At 40.0% G+C, this 24800-nt stretch overlaps 1 protein-coding gene across 3 annotated transcripts; it reads right to left on the bottom strand.

The window, feature by feature from the left end:
* Positions 1-415: 415 nt before the first annotated feature.
* uevld (UEV and lactate/malate dehyrogenase domains) lies at positions 416-24409 on the bottom strand. Of its 3 annotated transcripts, none has more exons than XM_035790374.2 (12): positions 24181-24393; positions 23795-23879; positions 23622-23687; positions 23159-23352; positions 19532-19673; positions 7826-7920; positions 7272-7377; positions 5159-5329; positions 4819-4983; positions 3813-3903; positions 1866-1989; positions 416-1178 (listed from the first exon to the last, which is right to left on the bottom strand). In XM_035790374.2, the coding sequence occupies exons 1-12, from the start codon at positions 24220-24222 to the stop codon at positions 1014-1016; spliced, it is 1446 nt and encodes a 481-aa protein (XP_035646267.1). In that variant the 5' UTR covers positions 24223-24393; the 3' UTR covers positions 416-1013. The 3 variants fall into 3 exon arrangements, with proteins under 3 accessions (XP_035646267.1, XP_035646268.1, XP_035646269.1); XM_035790375.2 differs by having other exon boundaries at positions 23189-23352; positions 24181-24385; XM_035790376.2 differs by lacking the exon at positions 23795-23879 and having other exon boundaries at positions 24181-24409.
* Positions 24410-24800: the final 391 nt, after the last annotated feature.

The raw sequence follows: 24800 nt of genomic DNA, 5'->3' as shown, positions 1-24800 counted from the left end.
TTTCATCTCTAGCAGTTAGTGTATGTACAACACCAGGTTTCAAAGTTTAACACACACTGCAGGTAGTTTAGCAAGGAATAGTTAACAGAAGGCACTTTATAAAGCCATTTAACACAGTGAAAAACAGCATAAGACTGTAAAGTAAGGCCATTAAGCTTAGGTCATGTTCATTATGGCACGCAATCGAAAAAAGGTTTTCCATCGGAAAAGTCAAACATTTCTTATTGGACAAGTCCAGGTAGTCCCTCCATGTTCCGTTTGGTGCCTAAAGAACACGACCCAAGGTTTATCCCTCTACCAAAACACATACATTTCAACAACAAGCCACACCTTTACTGTGGTTAGGGGATGTGGAGTGCAAAGAGCACTGTACAAATGTGCATAACAACGTAATAGTAATGACACCAAGTCAATATTTGGTCAATTAAGATGTTAATTTTTATTTCCTTCTCTAAAAAGTCCAGGAATGATAGGCATACAGAAATATAGCATTGGTGTGCTGTAAATAAGATGTTAAATATATAATAAAGACATCTTTCGGATTCCTTTGCATACAATTTTCTTCATAAATAATGAACAGTTACTTAAATGTACATGTAAATGTTACCATCACCATTCAACCAGATTACATTTTATTTTGAAAAACTACAAAAAAGTAAAATCTTTCATCACTTGAACTTGACCCTTTCTCGTCATCTATGCCAGTGTGTGCAGGCTTTGGTTCCAACCCAGCACTAACAACAGATTCCACTAAACAAAAGCTTGACAATTAGTAGATTAGCTGAATCCGATGAATTAGTACAGGGCTGGTGCAACAAACCTGCCTTCCAGGTCTAAGACCTGGTTTCCCAAAAGCATCTTAAGGCTTAGAACCATAGGATCCTATTGTTCTAAGATTAACCTAGTCTTAAGATGCTTTTAGGAAACAGGGCCCAGGACTGAAGAACGCTGATCGGCTGATGGCCTCATCAGTCAGATTGATTGGCTGTGTTGTGCTGCCCGCGACAAGGGCATCATATCCTGAGCTGTGAGAGGAGGGCACAGAGCGACGTGACGCTCTCCCTCAGTCTGGCGTCCTCTTCCTGTCCCAGGGACACGCCGGCTAGACGGGTTGAACCCGACACCCCCAGGACACAGGGTAGGCTGAGGAACACCTCCGCACCGATACCGCCCCAGCCCTGAAACACACACAGGGAGAAACTCAATAGCATACTCCTCTTGCTCTCTTTCCTTACCTCCTTCTCAAAACCAATTGGAGGAGAAGGTCAGCGAGGACGAACCTCTGGCTCTCATATCCAATGGGTTTTGAGAAGGAGACAAGAAGGACGGGAGGAGTATGCAATTGAGATCTTCCCAGGGAAACGGATACAAAACTTAACACAGGTACAGGATGCGGCACAGAGCACAAGATGAGAAACATGACAGCAGTGCATTTTGCTCAGAAAACCCTCTACATACACATCTACTTGAGCTGAGGTGTATATAGTAAAGTGTGGTTTCTCGAGGGATCTAGATTGTATGCAACAAAAAACGATTTTTATACATTTTGCAATGGAAAGCAAAAATAAGCTTTTCTCATTGGACAAGCACAGGTAGTCCCTCCCCGTTTCAGTCAGTCTGTGTGTAACTGATGTGAAATGGCTAGCTAGTTAGCGGGGTGCGCGCTAATAGCGTTTCAATCAGTGACGTCATTCGCTCTGAGACCTTGAAGTAGTTGTTCCCCTTGCTCTGCAAGGGCCGCGGCATTTGGGAGGCGATGGATAACGATGCTTCGAGGGTGGCTGTTGTCTGTGTGTGCAGAGGGTCCCTGGTTCGGGGCGGCGAGAGGGACGGAAGCAATACTGCTACATGTGCAGCTGTGTTACCTGTGCCAGTGTGGAGACAGAGTGAGTCTTCCTCTGGTCCACCAGGATACTGTGGGTGATGTCAGCGATAGACAGACCCACAGACCAGGAGCGTTGGCCACGGCCCTTCAGCATCTCAAACGCCCTGCACAAAACAGGAAACTGGTCAACGCCATGTTGGCCCATTCGGTAAGAGTAGGAAAGTATTCACACCCCTTGACTTTTTCCCACTTCGTTGATACACAGTGGGATTAAAATGGATTTTATTTATTTTCAACGATCTACACAAAATACTCTGTCAAAGTGAAAGTCAGTTAAGAACAAATTCTTATTTTCAATGACGGCCTAGGAACAGTGGGTTAACTGCCTGTTCAGGGGCAGAACGACAGATGTGTACCTTGTCAGCTCGGGATTTGAACTTGCAACCTTTCGGTTACTAGTCCAATGCTCTAACCACTCGCCTTCCGCCCGAAAAAAACATCTGGTGGAAAGGAGACTGAACCAGGTTCTTCTCTAGGATTTTGCCTGTGCTTAGCTCTATTACGTTTATTTTTATCCTGAAACTCCCCAGTCCTTAACGATTACAAGCATACCCATAACATGATGCATCCACCACTATGCTTGAAAATATGGAGTGTGGAGTAATATGGAGTAATGTGTTTTATTGGATTTGTGTGTGTTTTGGATTTGACTCAAACATACCACTTTGTATTCAGGACAAAAAGTGAATTGCGTTACCTCATTTTTTGAAGTATTACTTTAGTGCCTTGTAGCAAACAGGATGCATGTTTTGGAAAATTGTATTCTGTACAGGCTTCCTTCTTTTCACTATCAATTATTATAGCATTGTGGAGTAACTACAATGTTGTTGATCCATCAGTTGTTTTCGCCAATCACAGCCATAACGGTTTTAAAGTCACCATTGGACTCATGGTGAAATCCCTGAGCGGTTTCCTTCCTCTCTGGCAACTGAGTTAGGAAGAACGCCTGTAATGACTGGGTGTATTGATACACCATCCAAAGTGATATTTAATGCCTGTTTTTTAAATCTTGGTTTCATCAGAGAATCTTGTTTCTCCTGGTCTGAGTCCTTTAGGTGCCTTTTTACCAAACTCCAAGCGGGCTGTCATGTGCCGTTGACTGAGGAGTGGCTTCCTTCTGGCCACTACCATACAGTCCTGATTGGTGGAGTGCTGCAGAGATGGCTGTCCTTCTGGAAGGTTCTCCCATCTCCACAGAGGAACACTGGAGATCTATCAGAATTACCATTGGGTTCTTGTTTTGGTACCCTTTCCCAGATCTCTGCCTCGACACAATCCTGTCTCGGAGCTCTACGGACAATTCCTTCAACCTCGTGGCTTGGTTTTTGCTCTAATATGCACTGTCAACTATGGGACCTTATATAGACAGGTGTGTGCCTTTCCAAATCATGTCCAATCAATTTAATTTACTACAGATGGACTCCAATCAAGTTGTAGAAACATCTCAAGGATGATCAATGGAAACAGGATGCAACTGAGCTCAATTTTGAGTCTCATAGCAAAGGGTCTGAATACTTATGTAAAAACCTGTTTTCGCTTTGTCATTATGGGGTACTGTGTGTAGATTGAGGGGAAAAATATATTTCATCCATTTTATAATAAGGCTGTAACGTAACAACATGTGGAAAAAGTCAAGGGATCTGAATAGTTTACAAATGTACTGTATAGGGGAAAAATGTGCAGTATTAGAATACAGTTGCACTCTGCCCTAGACACTGATACGAGGTCCGCTATATCATTGTTCCGTCTTCTTTTTTATATTAAGATTGGGTAAGCTGATCCTAGATCTGTGCCTGCGGGCAACATGTATCCGGAACACCTTCAGTCAGTGTGATGCCATTTTGGATCAGAGTCACCCCAGTCTCCGGGGAAAGTTCTTGGCAGTGCTCTGAGGGATAAAGACCTCGTTGTTGTTTTTGTTACTTACCTGTCTAACAGAGGTTTGGTAGCTTTGGATCTGGGTGCGATCTCTGGATGTTGGTGGCTAGCCCCCATCAAAATGTTACTCAACACAGGGACTGCAACACAAAAACAGATTGTGCGTGTTATAGAAATCCCATTAATATCCAGAGATATTGCATTAAATGGCTCCTGTGCTCCACAGAGAGTAATAACAAACATTCACTTCACACACAACATCAGATACTGCAAGTAGATACTGCCTTGGTAGTTTGGTATGCAATGTTTCCCCTATATTCATTTAGCGGCAGTAGGCCACTGCTTCTAAATAGTTTCCACCAATCCCAAGAAAAGGATTACAAAAAAATAAATAATTGGGGGAGATCCAGGGTGGTAAAATGTTTTCAGTGCAATATGCAGAAATGGAGGAGCAATTTCCTGGTAGCTAAAATTCCAATAGTTTGCCTAATTTCATTTTGTGACAATACAAGCAATGTTGTAGAGAATCATTTTACCATCTAAACCACTGAAATATATTTTCAGTTGTTTATAGTTGGCGTACAAAACCGAAAGTAAAAGATGCAAAACCGAAACATAGAAATAGCACACATAGAACAGATTTACAATTTCTTAGACTTGCTTTCAATGAGAGTGCCAGACCTACACCTAAAATGTCTGAATTTGGTCAGGTTGTCCAAAAAGTGACATAATGCAGCTAGAAATGACTAAAACCACAAAATAGGTAGAAATGATAATGTAGCTATATCTATATTTTTATAAGATCATTTTGAGCACTAACAAATTACCAAAATAAAACTAGACAGTCAGGGAGAATCTAGCATAAGAATACAGCATAAGCCTTGGCAAAATGTGTACAAATTAGCTTTAAAAAACGCAAAATGTTGTCACTGCGGCCAAGAGTAGGGCCTCTAACATTTGGTCGGTAACCATGCCTTCTGGCCATGCCAAACCACCCCCCATGCTAACTTTGCCACCACTACTGAAAGAAATCCTCAGACCTGTCTCCATCTTACCCTTGTTGTCTGAGAGTTCTCCTATGACCCAGGCCTGTTTGTGTGTGTTGAGACTGATGTCCAGGATGTGACAGAGACGTTCAGAGTCCAGGTTACACCCCGCCCCGATCACCCTGGATGGTGGCAGGCCACTCTGTCTCCACGCCACATGGGCCATGATGTCCACTGTCAGAGATATTAGAACAGAGGGTTTATGAAATTTTCGCAGATATTTTTTGTGGATAGTAAATCATACACCAATGCCAATATGAGATTTGATCACAATTTTTCTTTATTTCCTATGACGCTTCTAGTTCAGTGCCTTCTGCTGCTTTTGACTGGTGTGTGTGTGTGTTCGGACCTGGCTGCGAGGCGATGAGCAGCACAGCGTTGGGGCTAAGGCGGACCAGGCCTGGGATAATGCCCCGGTACATGTCCACGTTGGTCTGGACCACGCTCACGTATGACTGCTCGTTGCTCCACGCGTTCGCCGTCACCACAATCACACTGGAGTCGGCAGACGCCGACAGGTCTATCATTGGAAAACAAACGGTTCTTCAACAAAAGTGGAGTATCTTAAGGCCCATCGTAACACACGTTTTTTGGGAAAGTGGTAGCCCCAGCGTTGATAGTCATCCCTTTAATAAACATCCCTTTAATAAACATCCCTTTTGAAGAAGGACCTGCACACTTCAACATACAATGGCTTCTGAAAGTATTTACCCCCCTTGGCATTTTTCCTATTTTGTTGCCTTACAACCTGGAATTAAAATAGATTTTTGGGGGGGTTTTATCATTTGATTTGCACAACCTACCACTTTGAAGATGCAAAATAAGAAAAAGAAAAAACAAGAAATTAGACAATAAAAAACAGAACACCTGAGCGTGCATAACTATTCACCCCCCCAAAGTCAATACTTTGTGGAGCCACCTTTTGCAGCAATTACAGCTACAAGTCTCTTGGGGTATGTCTCTATAAGCTTGGCACATCTAGCCACTGGGAGTTTTGCCAATGTTGCTTTTGCAGTATGCTTAGGGTCATTGTCCTGCTGGAAGGTGAACCTCCGACCCAGTCTCAAATCTCTGGAAGACTGAAACAGGTCTCCCTCAATAATTTCTCTGTACTTAGTGCCATCCTTCATTCCTTCAATTCTGACCAGTTTCCCAGCCCCTGCTGATGAAAAACATCCCCACAGCATGATGCAATTCACTGTGGGGATGGTGTTCACGGGGTGATGACAGGTGTTGGGTTTGCACCAGACATAGCATTTTCCTTGATGGCCAAAAAGTTCCATTTTAGTCTCATCTGACCAGAGTACCTTCTTTCATATGTTTGGGGAATCTCCCACATGCCTTTTGGCATTTTTTTCTTTAAGCAATGGCTTTTTTTCTGGCCACTCTTCCGTAAAGCTCTGTGGAGTGTACGGCTTAAGTGGTCCTATGGACAGATACTCCAATCTCTGCTGTGGAGCTTTGCAGCTCCTTCAGGGTTATCTTTGGTTTCTTTGTTGCCTCTGATTAATTCCCTCCTTGCCTGGTCCGTGAGTTTTGGTGGGCAGGCCTCTCTTGGCAGATTTGGCATGATGCCATATTCTTTCAATTTTTTAATAATAGATTTAAATGGTGCTCTGTGGGATGTTTCAGATAATTTTTATAACCCAATCCTGATCTGTCCACAACTTTGTTCCTGACTTGTTTGGAGAGCTCCTTGGTCTTCATGGAGCCCATTGCTTAGTGGTGTTGTAGACTCTGGGGCCTTTCCGAACAGGTTTATATATACTGAGATCATGTGACACTTAGATTGCACACAGGTGGACTTTATTTAAATAAGTATGTGACTTCTGAAGGTAATTGGTTGCACCAGATCTTAATTATAGCAAAGGGGGTGAATACATATGCACGCACCACTTTTATTTCTTTTTTTTTACACAATACAATTTTCAGTCACATATTTGGCAAACTGTGTTATAAATCATTTCTTATTTTTACAAAGTGATTTGAGCTTTAAAATTAAAACATCAGTCCTAAAATGGTTTATGTCAAGCCTACAATGAACACCACACATTGGCTATTGTAGGGGATATCATAGAAGTCAACACCTATATCCATGTGGAAATGTTATGGCATTTTCTCAATTGGTTTTGTTGATAGGCCACTCTGATAGGACTACAGTATGCTCAAATAACAACAATAGCCTATTGATCACTGTGAAACTAATTTAAAGCAGGTGGAGCCTGTGTTCACAATTAATGCGTGCTGGAAGTTGCACAGAATGCTCGCAGTTCCCGCTCACAAGACTTGAAATTTGCTCAGTGCCAATTTTTTGGGAGGGAACGCTAGACGTAAATCAGTGGTCCAAACTCGTGACTATATACTTAGGCTGAGGTTTAGATGAATAGGTCAGGCTTAGTTTACAGTTCACTGCTGCTTTACTGGGTAAAAGTAGTGTCTAAATAAGTTTATAGGAGATGTACCTTTAGATACCTCCACCTTCGGTAAGTTGAAAATCTCTAGATCCATGCTACCACCTTTGGTGGAGCTCTCAGCTACGTCAATGAAGACTAGTCTATCCACTTTACCCTATAAAGCAAAGAGAGAGAGAGAACATAATATGTGAACTCTTCACTGTTATGAAGGATACATGGGATAGAAATGGTGATCAATACTCAAAACGCATCCTTTAGAAACAGTGATTAAGAAAGGCTTGTTACATCAATGTACCTGGGTCGTGTTAATATGGCACCAAAAGCAAGAAAACAGACAAACGGGGCGACCTATGATTGTTTGTCAAGTAGGTTTAAATACATTTCACTTTTAAAAAATCAGCCTTTGATTCTGCTTTGTGACAAAATGTGCAATCTTTTGGAGGGAGGGCAAAGTGCAGACTGATAAGTACTACATGGACTTGTCCAATAAGAAACACAAATTTCAATTTCTCGTCACAAAAGGTTTCCTGTTGCATGTCCTAATGAACACGACCCGGTATTAACATTTGAGTGTCAAAGCAACATAAAAAAGGCAGTCATACTTTTGCCAAAATGCTCATCACTGATGCCATTCCCAAGTCTCCGCCCCCAATGACTGTGACTTTGTTGATTAAATGATCATGATGCTGTACTCCACCTGTGATAGGAGGACATGGTTTGAGTTAGAGCCAGGGGTGTTAACGTCAGGTGAAATGTTTAGCTTTCAGAATGCTGCAAACAGAAAGTTACTAAACAGAGATTGCGCTTTTCCCAGTTCTACATGACAGACAATCAGATCATGTTCTACCATTATACATTTCAATCTAAACATTCTGCAATGTAACACATCATCACTAGAGAAAGCTGGCTTGGCTATTGATGGCAAACTATCAGACCCAGCCGCAGCTTAATCTGGAGTTTGCGTTGTCGGTTTCTGGTGAATATCAAAACGCTAATTTGTAGGTGACAGGATTCATTGAATGAAGAAATACACTTTGGAAATAATTGTAATATAAAGCAGTCGTGTGTTATCCTCTGGGCCCAAATATAGCCTTATCTTCTTAAACCCAATGAACCATTCAGCAAGTGGCATTCTGACAGTATATGTCCACAAAATCTGGTTTCCCAGACACAGATTAAACCTAATTCTGGTCTGAAAAGCATGCTCAATGGAGAATCTCTATTGAAAGTTGTTTTAAACCCAGGGCCCATATCCACAAAGCTTCTCAGAAAAAGGTTCTAGGAATCCTGTTAAAAAAACAACAAAAAGTTTTTTCTCGCAGCTCAGAGGAGGTTTTAGGTTGAGGTTAAAGACACTGTTAAGACAAAGAGTAAAATCAATTCATAAAAAGTTTCTCAGCTCGTAATCATGACAGTTTGAGGTACAGCAAAAGATAGTGAAGCTCGTTGACATTGTTGCAAATGATGGAGAATAATACTACTACTACTAATAATAATAATAATGAGGAAACACGCTTTCGACAAAAGGTTTGATAGAATTTTCACGACACGATCACTTTGCCAAGTCTGAATTTCTGCCTAATGTCGTCATGCAAAACCTTTGTTTAACAAATTCGGATGTGGATTTTTGATATAACTGTTATAGCAAACACACTCGTCACTTAATAAACTCAAATCGATCAAGTCACTTCCCGATAATGTTGCATAAAAACGTTTGAAAGGTCAATCATTTTAATCTAACATGAAGCTCTAGATGTCTTAAAATGGCCCAATTCTTATAGGCATACCCAATAAGGGATAATTTTATTATGTGATATTGCGCTCAAAGAGATAACATGTCGGTTAATTAAATAATCTAAAGAAAAATGTGTTTATTTATTACCTTAGTGGTTATAATTATTTAGGCATATCATGTGAAGTAGGCCTCATGTGAAATCATTGTCAAAAGCACAAGAGATACTGTTGCATGTAGGTAGATTATTTATGGATTGATCATATACACTACCGTATATATATACACACTATCAAAAGTTTTAGAACACCTACTCATTCAAGGGTTTTTCTTTATTTTTTACTATTTTCTACATTGTAGACTATTAGTGAAGACATCAAAACTACGAAATAACACACATGGAATCATGTAGTAAGCAAAAAAGTGTTAACTAATAATAATAATATATATTTTTTTATTTTAGATTCTTCTAAGTAGCCACCCTTTGCACACTCTTGACATTCTCTCAACCAGCTTCACCTGGAATGCTTTTCCAACAGTCTTGAAGGACTTCCCACATATGTTGAGCACTTGTTGGCTGCTTTTCCTTCACTCTGCGGTCCGACATCCCAAACCATCTGAATTTGGTTGAGGTCGGGGGATTGTGGAGGCCAGGTCATCTGACGCAGCACTCCATCACTCTCATTCTTGGTAAAAGCCTGGAGGTGTTGGGTAATTGTCCTGTTGAAAAATAAATGTCGCTCCAGAATGCTGTGGTAGATATGCTGGTTAAGTGTGCCTTGAATTCTAAATAAATCAGACAGTGTCACCAGCAAAGCACCCCCATGCCATAACTTCTCACCCGTGCTTTACGGTTGGAAATACACATGCGGAGATCAACCGTTCTCCCACACCGCGTCTCACAAAGACACGGCGGTTGGAACCAAAAATCTCCAAGTTGGACTCCAGACCAAAGGACACATTTCCACCAGTCTAATGTCCATTGCTCGTGTTTCTTGGCCCAGGCAAGTCTCTTATTATTATTGGTGTCCTTTAGTAGTGGCTTCTTTGCAGCAATTTGAACATGAAGACTTGATTCACAGTCCCCCCTGAACAGTTGATGTTGAGATGTGTCTGTTACTTGAACTCTGTGAAGCATTTATTTGGGCTGCAATTTCTGAGGCTGGTAACTCTAAAATAACTTATCCTCTGCAGCAGAGGTAACTCTGGGTCTTCCATTCCTGTGGCAGTCCTCATTAGAGCTAGTTCCATCATAGCGCTTGATGGTTTTTGCGACTGCACTTAAAAAATGTATTTCACCTTTATTTAACCAGGTAGAACAGTTGCGAACAAGTTCTCATTTACAACTGCGACCTGGCCAAGATAAAGTAAAGCAGTGTGACAAAAAATAACAGAGTTACACATAGGATAAACAAAAGTACAGTCAATAACACAATAGAAAAATCTATACACAGTGTGTGCAAGCAAATGGAGTAAGAAGGTCAGGCAATAAATAGGCCATAGTAACAAAGTAATTACAATTTAGCAAATTAACACTGGAGTGATAGATGTGCAGATGAAGATGTGCAAGTAGAAAACTGGTGTGCAAAAGAGAAAAAAAATGACTATATCTGTTCTCAGTTCTACATTATTTGAAAGGGGCATGCTTATTTAAGATGGTGAGGAAATTACTTTTAAAGAACAAACGGGCATCCTCAACTGACAGGATGAGGTCTATATCCTTCCAGGATACCAGGATACCTGGGCCAGACCCGCTCGCAACAGTGTTTTAGGGAGTGTTTCAAGAAACTTTCAAAGTTCTTGACATTATCCAGATTGGCTGTCATTTCTCTTCGCTTATTTGAGACGTTCTTGCCATAATATGGACTTGGTCTTTTACCAAATAGGATTTTCTTCTGTATACCCCCCTACCTTGTCACAAAACAACCGGCTGGTTCAAATGCATTAAAGGAATTAAATTTCACAAATTAACTTAACCTCTCTTGGGTAGGGGGCAGTATTTTGACGTCCGAATGAAAAGTGTGCCCAAAGTAAACTGCCTGTTACTCAGGCCCAGAAGCTAGGATATGCATATAATTGGTAGATTTGGATAGAAAACACTCTAAATTATGTCTGTGAGTATAACAGAACTGATATGGCAGGTGAAACCCTGATGACAAACCATCCCCCCAAAAATATTCAGCCTACCACTATTTACAATGGCTATTGTCCCACCTGCCCATAAGAAGTTAACAAGGCACATCTGTTAATTGAAATGCATTCCAGGTGACTACCTCATGAAGCTGGCTGTCATCAAGGCAAAGGGTGGCTACTTTGAAGAATCTCAAATATATTTTGATTAGTTTAACACTTTTTTGGTTACTTCATAGTTTATGTCTTCATTATTATTCTACATTGTAGAAAATAGTAAAAAGAAAAGAAAAACCCTTGAAATGAGTAGGTGTTCTAAAATGTTTGACAGGTAGTGTGGAAATATCAAAACAACTCCAAAGCAATATAAAAGACACCACTTAAACTCTGACGCCCTCTGGTGGCATTTTGTAAACTACGGATAATATTGTATACTACATTTCAGAAACAATGTGACTACTACAGAGCCCAAAATAGAGCATGCCAAAAAAAACGGAAATGTTTGTCCCACTAATTTTCCCCATGTTGGGGAATAAGATATTTCTAAGTCGAGGTTTGAAATAAAATATGTCTCCAATTACTATTCCAAAATTATTTAAAATATATATTTTCCATAGAAAGCAGTGTTTTAAAAGCGCAGGCCTTGTGCAACGCAACATTAATATAGTTGTGTTTTTATTAGTTTTCATTTAAATTATTTTAAAGATTTTATTCAGTTTTGTTTCAGTTTTCAGATCCACTTTACAATAGTTTATTTAGTTAAAGGTTTTATAAAAACACGTCTATATTATTTGGTTTTAGTTTTGGTGTTGGACTAAAAGTTGCCAATATGTGGGAGGTTAGGAGCCAATTAGGTGCTGTATAGTTAGTGTTTTTTGAGATGTCACTTCTTGACACTGTGGGCAGCAGGAATCAGGTGATTGGCCTGGTCATTGGTTAGGTTTAAAAGGTAGACTCAGGGAGATGGTGTATATGCACAAAGTAAGCAGTAGTAGTGGGTCAATTTCCACAACAACCAGGAGTGTTGAAGCGCAAGGCTAAACTTCAGGGCCTGGTTTTACAGACACAGCCGTGTAGTCTTTCAATCAAGATTCTCCGTTGAGCATGCTTTTTAGTCCAAGACTAGGCTTAATCTGTGTCCAGGACACCATCCCTATATCAAAACTTTTTACCTTTGCAACATTTAATCTGTTTTGGTCCCCTAGCTATTTATTATGTTGTAGCTGTGTGAAGTGCACCCGAGCACATGCACAGATACTCTGTGTGACTGTGTGAGAACAAAGTCTTGTATTGTCTCAATGGGCGTATTCGAGTGGATTGTTTTGTCAAGTCGCCCTTAAAACTGTGTTGCATTCTGGGGATAAAAATTGTCCGACTTGTCGACTGCATGAACTTTACAAAAATCGTGTGATCAAAAGGTCATGACATTTTGACTGCAGTCCACTGCAAGTTACTGCAGTTGCTCTTCATCCTGCAGGGGTGATGACATGGTAGGCACAGCTTGTCCCATTAATCAAATCGCAAAATGTAGGATTAGCTGACTACAAAAAAATACATTTGAGATAATATAGAGAATCTGGAACTATTTATTGATCAGCATTTTGATAGGCTCGAAAAAGAAACGGATACGTCGAAGTGAACAAGAGAAGACCTTTCCTCGAGAAAACTGAAGGGAAGCCGCCGTCTAAATTCAACATTGGAGGGTGACGTTATTATAACTATGTCTCCAGAAGATAGAGCATGAGCGAGCAGTTAAAAAAACTGGATCTATCGCCTGGGCTACTGGGGGAGATTGAGGCCTTAAAAACAGGAATGGATTACAGTAATTAAATGGAAGAAATACGAGCGGAAATAAGACATTGTAAAACTACCGTGGACTCCCTAAAAGACACTACAGAGAGGCTGCGGTTTTGATAAAACAATGAAAGTGGAATTATGTGATCTAAAGTGCAAAGTATGAAAAATAATATTGTTATAATGGGAATAAAGGAAGATGAAAACAAACTCAGTCAACGGAGGAAAAAAAATATCAAGGTGTTAATGAAACGTAATCTCAAGATGACGGACGAACAACTGATTTTCAAAGGGCTCACCGTTTCGATGGCAAAGCAGAGGGAAGGCCCTGTCCGATCAGAACTATGCTAACTGACTAAAAAATAAAATAGCCTTGTTACAACATGGTAGGGAATTGAAGAACACCCCATTCTCTACTCCTGAACAATTTCCCCATGAAATAGTGTGGCGAAGACGTGCCCTGTACCCCCACTTTCAAAAGGCTCCGAGCAGAGAAGCAGAACGTTTATTTATATGGAAACAACCAAATGTTCAAGGACTCGAGGATTACAACGTGGCTGTGAGTGATAGCTACTTCCTGTTGAAGTAGTCCCAGATACATATTTGCACCGCATTACAGTACAAATATGCAAATATGGATTCATTTGTTTTTCACCAAAAATATTTTTTTGCACAAACAACTTTAAAAAAAATAAACTAAGGTTGGATTTATGGTAATGCAGAACGGGTATGATGAACTTAACATTTTTCTATTCAGCCAATATGGAACTGTGGACTATATGGACTTAATATCAGGTTTTGATTTTAGGGGAAGGCGAAGATGGGTAAGGCTGACCTTTTTTCTTTATGATTTTTCTCTTTATTCAATTTGACGATTGTACATTAGAAATACCAATGTTGTTTTTTGTTTGTTTGATATGGCCTAATTGTAGAGGTCGGGTATATTTTGACTAAAAGCTGTTAAATAGTGCGGGCCTTGTTTAGCCGATGTGAATCTGAATGATTAGCTGAAGATAAAACTTAATAAATATGAATAGATTTATATCATTAAAAAACCTGCCTAGGTTCTCTATTGGAATAGGCCTAAACGATCCTAAAATAATTGGTGTTATTACCGTAAAAAAAATTGTGTTTACCAATAAAATGGGCGGAGTTGAATATCCTAGGAATTGCTTCATCCGATGTTGGATCGCGGCCCTCTTCAACACGCGGCAGTCCAGCCTTTCGAATCCCGTTGATGATAGTGGATTTTTTTGACAATGCTCCACGCTGTCAGCAGCTCTATTTCCTTTACCAACAGCCAGATCGATCGCCTTCAACTTGAAAGCTGCATCATATGCATTTCTCCGTGTCTTTGCCATGATGAGGGTGACAAAATTACTACCGTAATCAGAATGATGGGAAGTTTGAGCGCGCTCGATTTACGTCACATTATGTGACGGTGCTCAGTTTTTTGGCGGAGGCATGAATCTTGTGAAAGCGGGAAAAATCCATAAATTAGCAGCGTCATTGTATAAACCGCGAGGTTCAAAGTGTGGGAAAAAGTAGCGGCTTATAGTCCGGAAATTACGGTACTTGGTATAACATCTAATATATATATATATATAAATGAACTTACCACAATTAATTTCAATAGAAAGTTAGCAAAAATAGATAAGATTCTGCAACCATGGAGAGGTCAAAAGTTTTCTATTTAAGGAAAAATCACATTGATTAACTCTTTGGTCCTATCAGTTTACTTACTTACTAACTAATGGCACTGCCTACTCCAGATGACTCGTTTTTAAATCATGCTAAGCCAGACAAAATTAAACGTGCCTATTTATATAATGAATATGAGTTTGGGGGGCCAACAATGTTTTTATATTAAAGCTTTAAAACCTCTCACTAAAAACTCATACATAAGTTATATTTAATAATCTACTGGAGAACCATTTTGGGTTTTAAGAACAGCATATCCTCTGTTAAAAAATGGCCTTTGTAAGGATTACAACTTCACATTTCCGACAAATTGAAAATGGCATTTTGTTTAAAGTATCACCCTTTCTTAAAACAAGCCATACAAAGCTGGTTACAATTTCAGTTTTATCCTCCAGAAAAGAGAGAACAAATATTACAGCAAATGCTATGGTTAAATTCAAATAAACGGATTAATAAAAAAACATTTGTGGATTTTTAAATTTTTTAAATGGTATTATATTTATTAATAATACTATGAATTGAAACGGAGGCGTTACAGTTGAAGTCGGAAGTTAACATACACCTTAGCCAAATACATTTAGTCTGTTTTTCACAATTCCTGACATTTAATCCAGGTAGAAATTCCCTGTCTTATGTCAGTTAAGATCACCACTTTATTTTAGTAATGTGAAATGTCAGAATAATAGTAGAGAGAATGATTTATTTAAGCTTTTATTTCTTTCATTACATTCCCAGTGGGTCAGAAGTTACATACACTCAATTAGTATTTGGTTGCGTTGCCTTTAATTGTTTAACTTGGGTTAAACGTTTTGGTTAGCCTTCCATAATAACGTGGGTGAATGTTGGCCCATTCCTCCTGACAGAGCTGGTGTAACTGAGTCAGGTTTGTAGGCCTCCTTGCTCGCATACGCTTTTTCAGTTCTGCCCACAAATGTTCTATGGGATTGAAATCAGGGCTTTGTGATGGCCACTCCAATACCTTGACTTTGTTGTCCTTAAGCCATTTTGCCACAACTTTGGAAGTATGCTTGGGGGTCATTGTCCATTTGGAAGATCCATTTGTGACCAAGCTTTAACTTCCTAACTGATGTCTAGAGATATTCACACAATTTTCTTTCCTCATGATGCCATCCATTTTGTGAAGTGCACCAGTCCCTCCTGCAGCAAAGCACCCCCAGAACATGATGCTGCCACCCACATGCTTCATGGTTGGGATGGTGTTCTTCGGCTTGCAAGCCTCCCCCTTGTTCCTCCAAACATAACAATGGTCATTATGGCCAAACAGTTCTATATTTGTTTCATCAGACCAGAGGACAATACTCCAAAAAGTATGATTTTTGTTACTATGTGCAGTTGCAAACCGTTGTCTGGCTTTTTTATGGCGGTTTTGGATCAGTGGCTTCTTCCTTGCTGAGCTGCCTTTCAGGTTATATCGATACAGGACTTGTTTTACTGTGGATATAGATACTTTTGTACCCGTTTCCTCCAACATCTTCACAAGGTCCTTTGCTGTTGTTCTGGGATTGATTTGCACTTTTCGCACCAAAGTACGTTCATCTCTAGAATACAGAACACGTCTCCTTCCTGAGCGGTATGACGGTTGCGTGGTCTCATGGTGTTTATACTTGCATACTATTGTTTGTACAGATGAACGTGGTACCTTCGGGTGTTTGGAAATTGCTCCCAAGGATGACTTGAGGAGGTCTACAATTTTCTTCTGAGGTCTTGGCTGATTTCTTTTGATTTTCCCATGATGTCAAGCAAAGAGGCACTGACTTTGAAGGTAAGCCTTTGAAATACATCCACAGGTACACATCCACAGGTACACCTCCAATTGACTCAAATGATGTCAATTAGCCTATCAGAAGCTTCTAAAGCCATGACATTTTCTGGAATTTTCCAAGCTGTTTAAAGGCACAGTCAACTTCGTGTATGTAAACTTCTGACCCACTGGAATTGTGATACAGTGAAATAATCTGTCTGTAAACAATTTTTGGAAAAATGACATGTCATGCACAAAGTAGATATCCTAACCCACAGTTTAACAAGAAATGTGTGGAGTGATTGAAAAATGAGTTTTAATGACTCCAACCTAAGTGTATGTAAACTTCCGACTTCAACTGTATGTCACATACACAGTTATCGAAAATATATGGGAATATCTGCTCAATTTAAATTTACAGCCAATTGATCGCAGCACTACCACAAAAATGGAGGCGGCAAGTGGAAAAGGTAGGTAACTTGTTTGCCTGCCATATATTAAAGATACAAATCGGCTGACAGGAACTGGCAGTTCCATTTGAGGACAAAAATGTTGACGGCTGCGCCATACAGGTTGCAAAATAAATGGGAAGAGATTTGCAATGTACTAATTCCATGGCATATGGTTTATGAACTGGTACAAACAAAAACACACTTGATTCAACACTTAGTTGTTCAATTTAAATGATTATATAAAACTATCTCAGCTCTGTAGATTTTGCTGTGACGAGACAGAATCAATAGATCATTTATTATGGTATTGCCCCTATGTAGCTTGTTTCTGGTCACAGGTTCAGGAAATGTAAAAAAAAAAAAAAAATTAAATCACAACATGCAACATGCAATATTAACCTTACAAATAGCAGTGTTGGGATTTGGAAAGCCATTGTCAGTCAATAAGGTTTTCATCTTTAGCTCACAATCTGTGGAAACTATACAATTAGAAAGGTTTTTAAAAAGTATATAAAACATCATATTTGAAAAATATGGCATATGGAAACCAAATGAGGGTGGTCTATGATGATCGGTGGGATGGGCTGAGAGGTGGGATTAAAGAGCTTATGTTTGTTAATGTATTATTGTTATGTGACTTGCTTTATATAAAAGTACCATGTTTGTAAAATGTTCATTTTTGTAGCAAAAAAGTTTTTTAAAAACTAAAAGATATTTGTCCCCGAAGAGAGGAGGGGTTAATATTTTTAACCCACGCAAATGTGACCAAAGACATTTTTATTTGCCAAGATTTGTTATGAGGCTTCTTGATTGTACGGTGCACATATTATATTATGAGTTCCGTACAATGTGTGATATGGGGAGAATGTTTATTTCAACATCATAAAGAAAACTTGTTTTTTTTTAAACAATGAAAACTAACTTTCGGCTTTCACCTCCCTCAACCTTTCGGCTGCTTTAGCGCTGTGTTGTACACATGGGAAATTGTTAAGCGTGAATCAAGAATGCTCCACCACCCAAAGGACATCCAGCCAACTTGACACAACTGTGGGACGCAATTGAGTCAACATGGATCAGCATCCCTTTGGAATGCTTTCGAACACCTTGTAGAGTCCACACCTAGGGCTGTGGAGGTCACTACATTTGTCAGCAGGTGATTGTCAAGCAAATAACTGTTGGTCTCACTGTAATTGACTGTTAAGTAGCAAACATATTTAGCATTTCCTGGCTTCCAAACATAGCCACTGATGCAGACATTTGGAACACCTACATTTTAAAAAGTCTAATAAATCCATATAATATAGCCTACACCTTCACAATAAATCCATTATTTATATTAGACAGGTCTAAAGAAGCATGACATGAAGAAATGTAGTCTATTTCAGAAGCAAAGAATAGCATACTCTGAGTTGTCCTCATGTTAGGTCCTGATCTGGCTGTGGGCTACACTAGTTTTCATGTAGCAGACAAGATTAGCTAAGAATTGCGTGGCATTAGTTTATAGTATTAAGAATACAATTGAACAAAGCTGAATAAAATAGAAAGGATATTTTCTCCAAACGATTTGAAAAAGTGCACACATGCGGCTATGCTGTGATGAGTGGTTAACAAAGAAATAGGTTCTCCTATATACTTAAGAGTTAAATGTAACTTTAGTTATTCTACAAACTTTGGGCTACATGTTTTGATTTTTAATACATTGATGATGTGACTAATGATGATTTGAAAAGAGAGTTCTGCTTTGTTTTTTTTGCGCAGGCTATACACTTCACCAGTCTCAAATTTCACGGCAGCATCCCCTTTGTGGCCATAATGCACCCTAAAAAAAAATCCATGCTTTTACTGCCAGTGGCCATTGTGCCCGAAGTGCTGTGTTGTGCCCTTCTCCCTGAGTGCTGCTTGCTCCGAAGCACCTCTCACTCACATGGCTCTCCATCACGTGACCGGGTCTTTCTCACAGGCTACAAGCGAAGACAGACACATCAGGGACCCAACTGTACACATCCTTATCCAATTCCGATGGGATTATTGAAGATATTCGAAGAACATATACTTTTCGTCAGCCAACAAGATGAGTGGGCCTAATGAACAGCAAAAGCACTAGCCTATGTCAATCTACTATCCCCCATAGTACAAAAATTGATCTATTCTATTCTGTGCAAGAAATAAATATTCCAAACATAGTCTGGGTCAGTTGTGGGATGTGATAGGATCCAAATTAATACAACCACGAGCATAAACCCCCCCCCGCTGCAGAGCAAAATGTTTAGTTTAAAATTGATAAACTATTTGGCTATATATTCACATTATAAGTGTACAAGGCAGTAGGATATATACGCAAATGTTCCATTAGCGGGAAAACACCATCAAAAGTGACCGCAAATGTGATTATGCATGTAATGATTTTATTATAAAGATTAAGAGTGACAATTATGCCAGTTAGGCTTTACACCCCTTGTAAAGAAGTGGCTTAATGCGCTTAATTTTCTTTTGACATTGCCAGCAGTAAGATTTGAGTTCCCGGTACCGGGTCCAAAAACAACCACTCAGAGTTTAACAGGTACTGGTTAGGACAGCTCATGAGGTGTCCTAAGAACTAGGCTTAAGATACCAACATCAAACCAACCATATGTGCAGAATTAGCCCATTTTGGAAATGCTGGATTCGCCACTGCTCTTTAACCATTTAATCTGTGTCCGGCAAACCAGGCAATTAAATCTAGTCTGTATTTACCCACCTTCATTGATCTTCAGGTTGGAAACGAAGGCCAGCAGCACATTGGGGTCTCTGTTGTCTCCTGTGGACTTGGTGCCCAGCGGAGGCTCCTCCTCAAACTGGGAGATCATCTCAGCCAGGAGACCTACTGCAGACGACTTGGGCTGAAGAGGAAGACACACAGCTTTAACAATGGGAGAGAGAGGAGGCGTCAATGTCACAGTCAATGACATGAGAATTTACTCCATCAAAAATGCTTCATCAAAGAATGAATAACATGACACTCGCACAAATTTGCTACATTTGAGGAGGAGCTGAAAAATGAAAGTCACACTAATATAATATAATATGCCATTTAGCAGACGCTTTTATCCAAAGCGACTTACAGTCATGTGTGCATACATTCTACGTATGGGTGGTCCCGGGGATCGAACCCACTACCCTGGCGTTACAAGCGCCATGCTCTACCAACTGAGCTACAGAAGGACCACTCGTCGTGACTTCCATATGTATTGTCCATACTACGTCTTTTCTTGATTCCTCACATCCTCTCCTTTCTCAAAACACATTGGAGAAGAAGTCCAGAGGGCAGAGGCCTTTGATATTATCCTCCAGTAAGGTAGAGAAGGATTTTGTTACATTACAGCCTTACTCTAAAATTGATTTTTTTTTTTTTCTTAATCTACACACAAAACCCCAGAATGATGAAGTGAAAACAGGTTTAGACATTTTTGCAAATGTATTACAAATAAAAAACAGAAATACCTTATTTATATAGTATTCAGACCCTTTGCTATGAATGAGACTCGAAATTGAGCTCCGGTGCATCCCGTTTTCCATTGATCATCCTTGATGTTTCTACAACTTGATTGGAGTCCACCTGTGATAAATTCAATTGATTGGGCATGATTTGGAAAGGCACACACTTGTCTATATAAAGGTCCTCACAGTTGACAGTGCATGTCAGAGAAATGTAGAGCCCCGAGACAGGATTGTGTCGAGGCACAGATCTGGGGAAGGGTACCAAAACATTTCTGCAACATTTGAGGTCCCCAAGAACACAAATGACAAGACTCTTCCTAGTGTTTTCCGCCCGGCCAAACTGAACAATCGGGAAAGAAGAGCCTTGGTCCAAGAACCCGATGGTCACTCTGACAGAGCTCCAGAGTTCCTCTGTGGAGATGGGATAACCTTCCAGAAGGACAACCATCTCTGTAGCACTCCAACAATCAGGCCTTAATGGTAAAGGGGCCAAACGGAAGCCACTCCTCAGTAAAAAGGCACCTAAAGGACTCTGACCATGAGAAACAATATGCTCTAGTCTGATGATACCAAGATTGAACTTTTGTCCTGAATGCCAAGCGTCACATCTAGAGGAAACCAGGCACCTCTCAGCACCTGGCCAATACCATCCCTACGGTGAAGCATGGTGGTGCCAGCATCATGATGTGGGGATATTTTTCAATGTCAGGGACTGAGAGACTAGCCAGGACTGAGGGAAAGATGAACGGAGCAAAGTACAGAGAGATCCTTGATGAAAACCTGCTTCACAGTGCTCAGGACCTCAGACTGGGGCGAAGGTTCACCTTCCAACTGGACCATGACCCTAAATAGCACACAGCCAAGACAACGCAGTAGTGGCTTTGGGACAAGTCTCTGAATGTCCTCGAGCGGCCCAGCCAGCGCCGGACTTGAACCCGATCCAACATCTCTGGAGAGACTTGAAAATAGCTGTGCAGCGACGCTCCCCATCCAACCTTACAGAGCTTGAGAGGATCTGCAGAGAATAAATGGGTGAAACTCCCCAAATACAGGTATGCCAAGCTTTGTCGCGTCATACCCAAGAAGACTCCAGGCTGTAATTCGTTGCAAAAGGTCCTTCAACAAAGTACTGAGTAAAGGGTCTTAATACGTATGTAAATGTGTTTTTATTTTTCATAAATTTGCCAAACATTTTAACCTGTTTTTGCTTTGTCGTTATGGGTTATTGTCTGTAGATTGATGAGGGGGGGAAACTATTTAATCCATTTTAGAATAAGGCTAACGTAACAAAAGTGAAGGGGTCTGAATACTTTCCGAATGCACCGTACATGCAATAGTATCTCTTGCGCTTTTGATAATGATTTCACAAGGCCTATTTCACATGATATGCACATGATATGCCTAAATACCTACATCATGTTATTTAAAGTAAGGCATTTGGAGCGCAACATCACATTGTACAAATGTATCTAAATTGGGCAATTGAAGGCATCTAGGGCTTATGTTAACTTATACTGAACAAAAATATAAAAACGAAACAATTAAAATGTTTACTGTTTCTGTTCATATAAGGAAATCAGTCAATTGAAATGGAATTTAATTAGGCCCTAATGTATGGATTCTTCATGACTGGGCAGGGGCGCAGCTATGACCATCCATTTGGGCGTCAGGCCCAGCCAATGAGAATGAGTTTTTCTCACAAAAGGGCTTTATTACAGACCAAAATACTCCTCAGTTTCATCAGCTGTCCGGTTGGCTGGTCTCAGACAATCCTGCAGGTGAAGAAGCCGGATGTGGAGGTCCTGGGCTGGTGTGGTTACACGTGGCCTGCGGTTGTGAGGCCGGTTGGACATTACTGCTAAATTCTCTAAAACAGCATTAGAGGCAGCTTATGGTAGAGAAATTAACATTAAATTCTCTGGCAACAGCTCTGTTGGACATTCCTCATAACTTAACATCTGTGGCATTGTGTTGTGCGACACAATTGCAGATTTTAGAGTGGCCTTTTAGTGTCACCAGCACAAGGTGCGCCTTTGTAATGATCATGCTGTTTAATCAGTTTCTTGATATGCCACACCTGTCAGGTGGATGGATTATCTTGGCAAAGGAGAAATGCTCACTAACAGGGATGTAAACAAATTTGCACACGAAATTTGAGCTAAAAAAGCTTTTTGTGCATCCGGAAAATTTCTGCAATATTTTATTTTAGTTCATGAAACACGGGCCTAAAATTTTACATGTTGCATTTATATTTTGGTTCAGTATAGATTGTGTTCGATGAAAATTAGACCTTTCAAACGTTGTATGCAACGTTATCGGCAAGTGACTTGATGCCTACAGTTGTAAAGCGATTTAGAATTGTTAAAACGGGAGTGAAGTGTGTGTTGATAATAATGGCAATTATTGTAAAAATTATTTTAACATCCATCAGAATTGGTTAAAGGTTATGCATGCCAACATATAACATACTATATAATTAAGAGTAGGCAATGTGATCGTGAGTCAGGCGAAAATGATATCAAATATCATTTATTGCAACATTTGAATGACAGTAATTTACCGTGGTTGTCTGAAGCAACACCTGCTATGGTATTCACAGCTGCCAATGCCTCATCGCGATTAGTGTATTCAATATCTTGCGGTCCCTCAAACTGTTGTGATTACCAGCTGAGAAACTTTTATGAGTTTATTTTACTCCTGGCTCAGAGTTTGTATGGGCAGTGTCTTATCATCCTAAAATCTACTCTGAGCTGGGAGTTTGTCTTAGAACAAGTTTTAAAACAGAATTCCTATGATCTTTTCAGAGATGCTTGGTGGATACGGGCCCAGGTCTTGGTCAGCATGGATTGCCTTTCCGTCAAGAGAAACAACAGTGATCAACTCTCACAGATGTATCTGTAGTAGAGCCTCTTCTTACATGGTCCCAATTGTGGAGGCTGGGGAGGTAGATGCGTCCTCTGGCGTCCACGTGCTTCCCCTCCCTGATGACCATGTTGGTGGTTGGTCTCAGCAAGCAGATAGGGGGGGTGAAGGGGAAGGAGTCCATCAGCCACAGCAGGATGGGCAGGTTGTATGAACGGCCTGGGAATTATACAGCATGGAATACAGAACTTACTGTACATTAACAGTAAAGCCATCTAACTTAAGCATTGAGCATTGTTCAGCTACAATCAGTCAGTACTTGGGTTGACAATAACAGTGGTAGTGTTGAACCTGGGTAGTGGATGGAGAAACTCAATAAACTCAGTTCACGCTAGATACGTTTTGCATTAGGGTTTAACGATTTACCCACGGCATTCATTAGGCCTTTACCCGTACACTTTAACACTAACATGTTAGATAAGACTCACCTTCATATTTCACCGGTATGTTGCCAATCAACTTCAGCAGATCTTTTTGGGTGCCGTCACTGAAAGCTTAGAAGAAACGGGCGATTTATTTTTTAATGGTTAGCTACAGGAAGTCTGTCCAATCAAACTCTTCACAGGGCCATTATGTGATCATTCGGATGAAGCCAACGTACTGTATGTGCCAGCTACTGGTTTCATCGCGGGATGAATCCGGTGAACTTTCTGCAGCTCCTCAATAGCAACATCACGAAACTTGTACTGATATAATAATAAAAAAATATGACATGATGCGATTTAGTTGCCTAGTTAGCTAGCTAGATACAGAACAATGTTAAGTAATGACAATGAAATGGAGACAACTGAATTTCATGGAAACGTCACTTGTGGTTTATTTACTTCAGACTTCCTTTAGGGGCCTGAACAGCCTGCAATAAAGCTGGTTTAATCGGTAGTTAGCTGATCAAATTGACAATAGTATGAGTAACGTTAGGGGGTATTTAAACAAACACTAGCCAGCTAGTCACACAAAACGAACTAAGGATTGAACTTTGACACAAACCCTTGACAGTATCTTCTGTATTGCTTCCGAGCTGAGATCCATGGTTTACCATCTGTTGATTAATAATGTGTAGTGAAGGAATAAGGTTCTGTGATCTGAAGCAGCCCAAACTAGCTTTAAATAACTTGACAGCAAAACACAAACTTCCGCATTGTAAAAAGGGGCGTTATTACCAGGTACGGAAAGCCGAAGGGAAGTTCTATCTCAGCACCTTAATTACATTTTTCAGAACAGTAATCTGAAGCAAAGCTTTCAACATTGTAATTTAAATCTACAACCAGTCTGTTTGTGTGAAGAATCAAAGTTGAATACCTTCGTTTCAGTTAATCTATTATTAGAGGAAGCATATGTTTAAAAGTGACAATATTTTTTTGTAATCGATGTGATAATTCCCGAGCAGCTCACCTACATCTTCATATCATCAGAACGAGAAATATCTCGTGTTTGAATATAAATAATATATGCATGGTCATGGACAACACTCATTTTGCCTATAACATTGTCAAATTGGTGAAACATTCATACAATATTCACTATTCCTTTCAATAGTGTTTTCCACCACATTGAGAGATTTTATTTGCTTCAGTGTGAAATTAATGCTATTTTGAAATTATAGTTAC

The sequence above is a fragment of the Oncorhynchus keta genome, chromosome 17 (genome assembly GCF_023373465.1).
Source record: "Oncorhynchus keta strain PuntledgeMale-10-30-2019 chromosome 17, Oket_V2, whole genome shotgun sequence".
Lineage (NCBI taxonomy): Eukaryota > Metazoa > Chordata > Actinopteri > Salmoniformes > Salmonidae > Oncorhynchus > Oncorhynchus keta.
This window is presented reverse-complemented; position numbering and strand designations above follow the sequence as displayed.

Excerpts from the sequence above, each read along its gene's own strand:
- uevld (XM_035790374.2), bottom strand. The coding sequence starts at position 24,222 with ATGGATCTCAGCTCGGAAGCAATACAGAAGATACTGTCAAGG. Across the intron at positions 23,353-23,621 it reads CATACCGGTGAAATATGAAG|GCCGTTCATACAACCTGCCC; the intron begins GTGAGTCTTATC and ends TATAATTCCCAG. Across the intron at positions 7,378-7,825 it reads TGATGAGCATTTTGGCAAAA|GGTAAAGTGGATAGACTAGT; the intron begins GTATGACTGCCT and ends TTTGCTTTATAG.